The 11,100-nt window shown below is 39.3% G+C and overlaps 1 protein-coding gene across 1 annotated transcript; it reads right to left on the bottom strand.

Annotated features, from left to right (window-relative positions):
- Positions 1 to 2,304: 2,304 nt before the first annotated feature.
- Positions 2,305 to 11,100, bottom strand: LOC149304021 (vomeronasal type-2 receptor 26-like). The gene is made up of 6 exons (XM_089480912.1): positions 10,881 to 11,100; positions 7,259 to 7,434; positions 5,959 to 6,810; positions 4,534 to 4,752; positions 3,634 to 3,772; positions 2,305 to 3,206 (listed from the first exon to the last, which is right to left on the bottom strand). Exons 1-6 carry the CDS (start codon positions 11,098 to 11,100, stop codon positions 2,305 to 2,307), a joined length of 2,508 nt encoding a protein of 835 aa, XP_089337038.1.

The following is an 11,100-nucleotide window of genomic DNA, read 5'->3' as shown; positions in this document are numbered from 1 at the left end:
GAGCTTATTGCGTACATATTTAACCCAACTTCACCCTAACGGGATGCAGCTGGAACATGGGATGCAGGTGGGAATTATCTCACGTAATTCACCACAGATTCAGCTGGCCAAGCACAGCCTGGCTGCATCCCTGGTCCCAAGTGCACTTCGGAGGCTGCTTTAAGCTGGGAGCTTTTTGACTTGGAAATGCAGCCACTGAAGTGCACCTGGGAGCTGGGATGCAGCCGGGCTGCACTCGGCTGATTGAATTAGTGGCGAAATACATGCAATAATTCCCGCCCGCATCCTGCATCTCTGCTGCATCCCATTAGGGTACAGTTGGGTTAAATGTGTGTGCAATAAGCTCCCTTGTCTACCCTAGTCACAATACGCTAGGGTGATTCTCGAGTATTCTGGCCTCAGAGCTCCTTCAGATTCTCCCTGTTATCTCCACATTTCAAACCAATGAAGGTTTTCATACCTGGCTGCATCGCTGCTAAAATGTCTCTGAAACATCCCTAAAAGGGGAAATAAGCGCCTGTGTCTGATTGCCAGGCATGCTTCCCGAATCGCCATGGAAATGTCACTCCCTCTTAGCGTCCCTGAAATGTTCTTAGGGAGCGGAATTCCTCTGAACACAAAGTTGTGTTCATAGGAAATCTGTTCCCCTTGTGATGATTCAGGTATGCTAGAGGGAGCCACATTTCCATGGGGATGACCTTTTAGGGATGTTTGGGAGACGTTTTTGGGAGCCCTGGTGGAGCAGTGCAGCCACTGACTCAAAACCATACAGTTGCGAGTTCAATACCAGCAAAAGGGCTCAAGCTTGACTCAGGCTTGCATCCTTCTGAAGTTGCTAAAATGAGTACCCAGATTGTTGGAGGCAATTAGCTTACAGTTGTAAACCGCTTAGACACTGTTAGTTCAGTATGAAGCAGTACATAAATGAAGCTGTTTGTTTTGTTTGTTTTAGTAGCGATGCAGCCAGGTATGGAAATCTTCATAGCCAGGGGGCTGTTTACACACATGCTCCACTGCTGCTGGCACAAATTGTTCCCTCTTAGGTCACGGTGAATTTTCCAGCATCTCATGGCTGGATGCCTTATGTTCTCAGAGAGAAGGACTCAGGCCAGCAGCTGCGGAGCAGGATAGCACAGTGGGGCACATGTATGTCACTCCAAAATACGCTGGATTTTCCTGCCAAATCTGGAGCAAAAGGTGAGTTTTTAAAATCCAATGTAGGCAAGGATTGGCCAGATTCAGTGCAAAAATGGCCTTCCCTTGTGAAGACAGTCTGCAATCAAATGGGCTTTGGGAGGAAGTGATAGCCAAGCAGGCAGAGAAGAATCTGTTTTGTGTGAGAGTAATGTCCCCATAGGAGTTGATCTGGAGCACATGGTTTGTTCACTGGGTTACAAAAGGTATTTATTTCATGTAATTCAATCCCAATACTGATCAAAAAGAGGTTTTAAATGAGGAAAGACTTACATGCAAGAGATTCTATGCTATCTAAAATCTCACTTGCTTTAAATATTAAAGAGAGAATGGTGAAATTGTCCAGGAGAAATAAGGATTGCACTTTCTTTAAAAGATAACATTTTTTTAACCTGAAGAATTATAAATATAAACTGTTCAAATGTACAGATAGTTTGGTTTTTTAAAAAACCAATCAACCAAAAACACTATTGTGGTTTTCCCCCCAAATGGAATACAAATGCTAATGAAATTCAAAGTATTTGCTGACAACAATTTATTTAATATCAATAGTTAACAAGGAAAAGAAGGCAATAGGAACATATTGGATAGTAGTCTAATCTGCACTACAGAAATAATGCAGTTTGATACTGCTTGAACTGCCATGACTCAATGCTGTGGAATTTTGGGATTTATAGTTTGTTGTGGCATCAGAGGTCTCTCTAATATAGGAGGCTCGATGTCTTACAAAATGACAAATCCCAGAATCCCATAGCATTGAGCCATGGTAGTTCAAGCAAACTACATTATTTCTGCAGTGCAGATCAATTATACAATGTAAGTCTTAAACTTAAACCAAGAGGAGAGAGGAAGAGAATAAAAATACAAAAAGGCAAAGGGAAACAGTAAATGTTCTTGATGTCTTGGAGGATGTTTTAAAAACATCCACCAAACTGCCTGGCATCTGATTGAGCATCAACCCTCCCAAGGCATTCGGAACAATTTACATTCAGATGAATTTCACCTTCACTCGGAAGGAAGAAGGATGCTTAGGACTATGCCTAGTTCCTTGTGATAGAACTAGGTCAAAACTTGTTTTAGTTGCATGACAGGCAAAGCTACCAAGACTCTTTAATTATTTCTCCTTATGAGTTGCCCTTTTTTGTTCAGCTCAGGCCTCAACACAATGATATAGCATTTGGGGAAAAAGATAAAAATGAGTAGCCCAGCAGAGGAGGCCAAGATGGAGAAAATCTCCACGGCCACCATGTATTTTCCTTTTGTACTCAGGTAGCTTGGGACAAAAGACAGCCAAACAGTACAAAACAAAAGCATGCTGAAAGTGATAAATTTGGCTTCATTGAAACTGTCTGGTAGCTTCCTCGCTAGGAAGGCCACTGTGAAGCTAATGGTGGCTAAAATACCCATAAAACCCAAGACACAATAAAACATGACAGTTGAACCTTCGTTACATTCTAGAACAATGTTCCTTGTCATTGAATGCATGTCAAAATCCGGAAATGGAGGATAGGTGGCCAGCCACACGGTACAAATTAAGGCTTGAATAAAGGCGCAAGAAAGGACGATGGAAGCGGCCAGTCTGTTCCCAAGCCATTTCCTCATCTTGGATCCTGGCTTGGTGGCCATAAATGACAGAACCACAATGATGGTTTTGGCCAAGACACAAGAAACTGCCACAGAGAAGATGATGCCAAAAGCAGGTTGTCGAAGGAGGCAAGGTATCTTCTCAGGTTCCCCAAGGAACAGGAAAACACAAAGGAAGGAGAGCAGGAGGGAAACAAGGAGAGTGTAGGTGAGGTTCCGGTTGTTCGCTTTGACTATAGGAGTCTCCTGGTGTTTGATGAAGATTTTCAGCACCAGAACTGTGAGGAAAGAGAAGGAAAGAGCAAGAGTGGCCAAACTGATCCCCAAGGCTTCTTCATAAGACAGGAAGCTTACATCTTTTGGGAGGCATGCATCTTGTCTGTGGTTTGGATATTGATCCTGAGAACACTGAACACAGTCAACCATGTCTGGAAGGAAAGAAAAATGGCTTTTTGAAAGTTGTTCTTTACATCAGAAATTTCTTTGTGTGGCCTTCTAGATGTCCATGGACTAAAATCCTTATATTCCTAACATTTGGCTGGGGATGATGGAAGTTTTAGAGCCATATATTTCCCTGTTCTAGAAAAAGAAATATTTAGAGCAACTTCTAGAAAAATCTTAATGTAAAATCTGAATAGATTGTTGGCAGTCACCCCTCCCAAGAGACACTGTAGCACATTATCGTTTCCTTTACAAAGGGTTTTACATGAGAGCTGAAATAAGTCACATTTATATCAGATTTTCTCCCTTATTTAGGCACTACTACCGAATTTGAGAATTTGGATATTAGTTATCATGGCCAGAATATTGGTGGCAGTGGGCAGGGAGACGCTCTATGTACATGACTTCACTTACCTGTCATGTTTGAAATTTCCCCTTCTGGACATTCAGCACAATCATAGCAGCAAGAATGCTTCTCGTTTTTCCCCCCTTCCTTCTTTTCTTTATGAAAGCCCGAATGGCAATAACCATTACACAGAGAAAGGGGCTGCACCTGTCCAAACATGAAAGAACAATGGGATTTATTACTCAGTGAGAAAATATATTTGGGGCGGTTGTATCTCTTGAGTACATCTTATAAATTTTAGAAATGGGCTGATGCTAAAATGACTAATCAGTATCAACTATAAAGAGATGCTCTGTCTGCATGTATCCCATCATGCTTCAGACAGCTGTTTCTAGGATGATAGGCTTTGAGGTCTCATTTGTAAAGTTATGCAGTGCTAAAACAACCCATTTGAGAATTTAGGAGGAATGGGATACAACACAAATAGAATTATATTCATGCATGTTTATTGTTGCTGTTGTCATTATTGTGTGCCTTTAAGTCATTTCTGATTTACGGCGACCCTAAGGCATATCTTTCATGGGCCTTTTTTTTGGGGGCAAGATTTGTCCAGAGGAGGTTTTGCATTGCCTTCTCCTGAGGCAATGTGGGAAACCTTGTGGCGGTGGGTTTCATGGCCAAGCTAAGAATCAAGCACTAGTCTCCAGAATCATAGTCCAACACTCAAACCAATAGGCAACACTGGCTTTACACATATTTGCATACACTTTACTAATTACATATAGCAGACAAATTGAGAGTGCATCTACACTGTAGAAATAATGCCATTTGACACCACTTTAATTACAATGGTTCCATTCTACAGAATCCAGGGATTTGGCAGAGAAGGCTGAAGACCTTGTAAAACTATCTCAGTTTTCAACATCTCAAAATGAGTTGCTATATTCCATTAAGGGCATAGAGCCTACCTGGTTGAATCTTTTTGGCCATTCAATGCCTTTTTCAAAAATGGTGAACATTTCCCCAGGTGTGTCTATTTTTCCAACTTTCACTCTCTGAAATGATTGGTTTGGGAATGTGACCCAATTTATAATATCAAATCCAGTGTCTAAAGATCCATTTTCATCAAAGGACACCCTTTCTCCAGCACTGTTGTTAAATGAAATGCTTTTCAGAAAGTGGTGGATCTAAATCCAGGAAGAAGGAAATAAAAATGATACAATGCTTAGGATAGTGAAACAGACACTAAAACCATGGTGATAACCTCTGACACCTGAGAATTATCATTATTTGCTTCCTTTAGGGATGGATAAATTTGTAATTTTCAAATTTCTTACATTGAGATAAATCTCAAGGACTGGCATTCTGCTTAAGTCTTACAATTTTGTAAATGATCTTACTTGTGGGCAACACTGAACTAAATAGCTTTGCAATGTCTGTATCTACCTAGGGCCTGCCATGATGTTACAAAGTATGGACATCTATTGCCCAGTGCTAGCCAATGATACTCCATAGACACCAATGAGCATTGGGGAGCTTCTCAGTGTGTATTGGGATACCAGTCAGAAAGTACTAGTGCACAATGAGAGCATCCAATGCACACCAGAGGTGCCTAATGTAACTCAAAAGTGAACAATGCACAGTGCACATTGGAAATGCCCAATGCACATGGGAGTACACTTGCTGGGGCCCAAATGTGCATCTTTGCAATTCACTAACATGCTTTATTGGATTTTTGCAACATAACTATGGATTTATAAATCTATGAAATGCAAATTGTGATGTAATAGCTTGGCTATCATCTTTCAATCCAGTTTACAAAATAATTTATGCCTCTTGGTACTTTTTTTAAAAAACAACAACACCAAAACATGTCTGAATGTACAGGGATTCAAAGCCAGAGTCTTGAGGGCAAAGCTACCAAAGTCCTCTGCCTGAATAGATGAATTTATCTGTTTTACTCTGTTTACATACAGAAATTATTTTAACATACCCAGTGCTTTACACTGAGAAATTTGTGAATTTTGAAATATTGACTAAAAAATTACCTATCTCTATTATTTCTTCATTTATTTAATTTGCCACCTTTCTCCAAGAATGGGACAGATAACTCAGGTTGAAAACTTATCAAAAATATAAAATCATGAAAGAAACAGTCTTTCTCAGCGCATAAAGTATAATGTTACACAGCTTGTTCTATTGATGTAATGTCACCAGAACTAAATGACTGAACAATAACTTCCAATATTTTCTTAAACTGGGTAAGAAGATTAGCTTCAAAAATGAAGTTATAACAGATGAACGCTATTTTTAAAAGACACTGCTTTAAAAAACAACAGCAACTAAGGCTGGCATTTTGACATCCCAAACATATTGTTTCTTCGAGACTTCACCTGCCATGGCTTCAGATTCAGAAGGTGTGATTTGCATCCGTCTCTCCTTGCTCTGTGCTTGGATGCTGATAAATTGATAACATTCAGAGCATGGGCCAGAGCATAAATGGCATTATAGATGCTGTAGCTGTGGCCTGTCATGCTCATTTCAAAAATGGATGAAGGGAGAGACTCTAGTTTCTCCTCTCCAGTGCAGGTTTTGCTAGCCATATAGTCTTCCCCCTTAACAGGGAATGAGCAGTCAAATGCATGTTCCCAGAAAGCTCTGCTAAAACCATCTTCTTCTGTCAAGGTAGGATTTCTGCTTTGAATAAATTTCTGGAAGCCCAACAACTCCTTTGACTGCATTGCAAACAAGAGAGACCCATGAATGAATTCTGTGCCCCAGCTGTTTGGAAAGGGAAATGATGCAAGATCCATTTGAGCTGTCATAATCCACACCTTGGTCATCATTGGTACACCTTCACCTTCTGTGTACTGCAGCATTAGCCTCAAAATTATCATGGTTTGAATTTCGCCATGTACGACCAAAGCATTGGCAGTGCTGTACATCACCACCTTGACAATTTTGACCCAATCTTCCATTTGTTTGATAGCCTCAGAAAAAGTTGATGGTGGAAATCTTTCTATGAAATCAAAGCAGATTCTGCGTTGGGAGAACTTGGGAAGAACATGCTGTACAAACCTCTCCCCATTGTCATCATCCAGATAAAGTACTCCAGTCCATATCCACCCAAAATGAAGCAACAATTGTAAAATCCCCTCGTATTGAATGGCTACATTTGGAAACATCTGGTGAAAGAATGCTCCTTGGGGGATTGTGTCCAACATTAATGCAGAGCCGTATGTGAGCTAAATCAATGATTCAAAGAAGAAATGAGAAAAGATGCCATCAAAGTACACCTAAAATTGGGGAAAAAACACAAATCCCAACAACCAAAGAGTGGCTAATACCTAAGAGAACACTTCACTAGAAATCTCCAGATCCTCCAATGCAACTCTATGGTCAACATCTGCCAGACATTGATAACAGAATCATGCAGGAGGACCTACAAATGCCTAGAGAAGCATTTTCTCTAAGGTTCTCTAGCATAACTCTATGGTCAACTTCCAGGAAAAAATGTGCTGGAGGACCTAGAGATTCCCAGAGAGAACATATTAATCAAAACTGCAAATAATCAAATCTACAAAAGTCAAAGCCACAAATGTGGAGGCCAACTGTATTAGGAGAACTGACAGTTGCAGGATTTCTTGATTGAAGATACACGAATTAAACTCAATGTTAGCACACATGACCCACCTGTGGAAGCTTGTAGATTGACAGAATGGTGGCCATGTTGAGACCAACATCAGAATTAGGTCCTCCAATGATTGCTACCACATTGTTCAGAACATCACACTTGTAGTTAGGGAATAATTGGCCCTTTGTAGAGAGAAGTTCCATTGAGGCCAGGTAAATTGTGGGCGCACGGAAATCATTATTGTACACATTGATGCCCAGAGTGAAGTTGGGTAAGAGCTGTGGGTTTTCATTGATTTCGTTTAAAGCAAATTGCAATGCCAGGGTGTGCTGATAGTGCTGTTTCAAGACCCTACAATGTAATCAGTTGCTGCGTTGTAATGTTAACAATTTGAATTTCAAATCAGTATTATTTTACTAAACATTTTCCACTCAAGTAATTTGCATTGCCCAATGAACTGACACTAATAGCCATGTCAGGCATTGTGATGTCTCTTGACATTAATGCAAAAGCAACATTTTTCAGGAGTTTTCCACAATATGACTAGTAAAATATTTAAAAGCAAATAATATATAATATTTTATTTTATTTTATTTGCAACCTCTTTGTATATTTCAATGTTTTCAACACTTCTAGTTTATTTCCTCTTAATTATGGAAATTTGGAATATGCCCTGTTTCAGTGAAATATAAATGCTTTATAATATGTCAGAGCACACATGATGTGAGAACCCTTTAATGTTTGACTTATGGCACATTCATCAAAACCACGCTACTACTAACTAAGGCATTATTGCTTTGCTCATATGATCATGAAAAAACAGAATTATGTGTTTAAACAAACATGCCATGCAAAGAAATCTCTCTTCTATGATTTGGAAGCTTTGCAATAGATTACTTTCAAAATTTGTTGAGGGTTGGCTTCACTCACACAGAAGCTGCATCAGGACTGCAGAAATGATGTGGTTTGACACCATTGTGACTGTCAAGTTCCTATTGTTGTGGTACCCAAATATTTTTAACTGTAGGTTGTACATTATTTTAATATCGTGAATACAGTGTGCCCACGTCATACACGGGCGCGCTTTACGCGGCTTGAGCATACGTGCTCAAGCCGCAGGGCGCGCGCGAGGAGGAAGGGGTGGCATGTCCCATTCAATTGAATGGGCGCGCGCGCCCGTTGCGCCCTGTGTGCCGCCACGCCGCCATGCACGAGCCCCATTGTTTCAAAAAAAAAAAAAAAAGGGCTGAAAACGTATCTTTTCAAACAGGCATACCCCAAATAGCCTTGTTGTGATCCTTCTCCCCCTCACCGTTGTTACAATCGTTGCTAGCCTGGAATTGTTTTGTTACTGTTATTGTTGTTTTATATAATTTAATTGTAAATTTTTGATAATGCTTTTATTGTAATTTGTATGTTGTTGGATTGCAAAATCCACCATTGTAACCCGCCTTGATCTCTGGAAAGGCGGGCTAGAAATAAAGCTTTTATTATTATTATTATTATTATTACGCGGAGGGATCCGGAACGGATCCCCGCGTAAGGCGAGGACCCACTGTACTTTACATATTGAGTATCCCTTATCTGAAAATCCAAAATATGAAATAATTGCTCCAAAGTCCAAAACCTTTTTCAGGAGTAGCTGAGGTAGTAACACCTTTTCTTTCTGATGGTTCATCATACACAACCCTTGGTTCATGCACAAAATTAATACAAATATTATTAAAATATTATATAAAATTACTTTCAGGCTATGCATATAAGGTGCATATGGAACATAAATGAATTTCATGTTTAGACTTGGGTGCCATCTGAAAGCTATTTCATTATGTATATACAAATATTCCAACATCCAATAAATAAATAAAAAATTAAAAAGACTTCTATTTCCAAACATTTCAGATAAGGGATACTCAACCTGTAATTCCATTTGAATGTTGACTTTTGTATGTTCTTAGCTATATTGTACTTGCTTTGAATTGTAAACTGCCTTGAGTCGCAGTTTTGGGGGAAAGGTGGGATATAAGTAAAATCTGAACGAACCAAAAACTTGAGAGTATTGAATAAAATCTGCAAAAGACACTTGAGCCATATCTAAGGTGTTCAATAAATGAATGGTTTACAGATAAAATGCCCAATGTGTTTTGGCCTGTGTTCACTTTCAAAGGCCTTCTTCAAAGGCCTATATAAAAATCATATAAATAATATATCATAAATAATGAAACAATGCATAATTTTACAACATATGAAATTATTATTACATGTGTACACTACCTGTATGAGAGCCAGCATGGTATAATATGAGTGTTGGACTAGGACTCTGGGAGATCAGGATTCGAATCCCTGCTCAACCATAGAAGCTCACAGAGTGACCCTGGTTAGGTCCCACTCTTTCAGCTTCAGAGAAATGCGACGGCAAACCTCCTCTGAAGAAATTTTACCAAGAAAACCCTGTGATAGGTTCATCTCAGGGTTGTCATAAGTAGGGAATAACTTGAAGGCATGCAACGACAACACATTTCCCAATGCCTGTACATATATGGGCTTTTTATTACTAAACCATTCATTCCTTTATTGAGTACTTTGAGACATGTCTCCATTTTCTTCTAGGGGAAGGGGAGGGAAAGTTTGTCATCATCATAGAGGTAAAGGTTCAGCCCTAGTTTATCTATCACAGAGCGCTTAATATACAACCAGGTTGCAAAATAAGTCAAACCAATACAGCCCTTTAGAAGTAGCATCAGTGCATTTCAGAATAATGATAACATCTGAAAGGGAGAAGAAATGATCATTATCAGTCAAGCAAACAGGTATAATACACCAGGTAGACTTCTGGTGATCTAGAGAAGACTTGAAATGGGAATAATTATCTTGGCTACATCTTGCATATAACCATATCTTTCTTAATATAACATCCAAAATAGCTCATCCAGAGACAATAAAGCAAAACAAAGAGAGAACAGATGTGTGATAGGTCAAGTCAAAAATAATGAAAAAGAGCCCAGCACACTATAGCTTTGCTGGGAATTTTTACTGAGCAACTGATATTCCTTATAGAAAATCAGCTTTGAATATGCCTCATTCTATGAGGAGTATTAAGTGAATTTAGACTACATGTCCTGGGAATCATCATCATCATCACTGTGCTAAGAATGACAGTAAAAATAATTGATACATTAAACATAGATGGAGTGTGGTTCCATTATTATATACAACATGTATACTCAACTATACGTTGACCTCATGTATAAGTCAAGGGTAAATTTTTGGGGCCAAAATTATGGATTTTGCTATGACCTGTGGATAAGTCAATGGTAAAATTTAGGGGCATGTGGCAATTGATCTAAAGGATGAAACAAAGCAAAACAAGGTCACAAAAATTACAAAACTGTAGCAGACATAACTCTTTGTGCTTACTCTTAAGGCTGGGTGGATGAGAGAGCAGAGTGGGTCAGTGCTTCCAGGACAGATTATACTCTTGCTTTTCACCAGGGCATAGGTCCTTCTTTTAAATAAGAGTTAAGATACAGTACCTACATTGACCTAAATTTCTAGACTTATACATGAGTATATACAGTAAAAAGAGATAAATGATTCACAAGTGATTTCCCCATAGAAGCAGCCCACCAAAGAATAATATCAGGACAGGTACATGTTATGTTTAAGAAAACCCAGCTCCTTACACAAGGTCACCAAAGAGCTCTGCAGACGGACACTCTTCAAATATTGTTGGATTTAAAAAACAGAAGGTCTGAGAAATAATGCCAGCAACTAAGAGATCTCCTGGCTCATAATACTTGTGATGAATAGGAAGAGGATCATTGAGGCTACATCTAGAAGCAGGATCATTGCACACTGCTTGGGGAAGCAGCACTAATACCAACATGGCTAATACCACCAT

Source organism: Sceloporus occidentalis, unplaced genomic scaffold, assembly GCF_023333645.1.
Source record: "Sceloporus occidentalis isolate IW3139 unplaced genomic scaffold, rSceOcc1.0.p SCAF_14, whole genome shotgun sequence".
Taxonomy (NCBI): Eukaryota; Metazoa; Chordata; class Lepidosauria; order Squamata; family Phrynosomatidae; genus Sceloporus; species Sceloporus occidentalis.
Note: the sequence above shows the minus strand (reverse complement) of the source record. Positions and strands in the feature narration are given on the sequence as shown.

Coding starts and splice junctions, on each gene's coding strand:
- LOC149304021 (XM_089480912.1), bottom strand. CDS start 11,100: ATGGTGGTATTAGCCATGTTGGTATTAGTGCTGCTTCCCCAAGCAGTG. Junction 7,435..10,880: donor GCTCTTTGGTGACCTTGTGT/AAGGAGCTGGGT, acceptor TGTACAATAATG/ATTTCCGTGCGCCCACAATT. Junction 4,753..5,958: donor TGAATCTGAAGCCATGGCAG/GTGAAGTCTCGA, acceptor TCCTGGATTTAG/ATCCACCACTTTCTGAAAAG.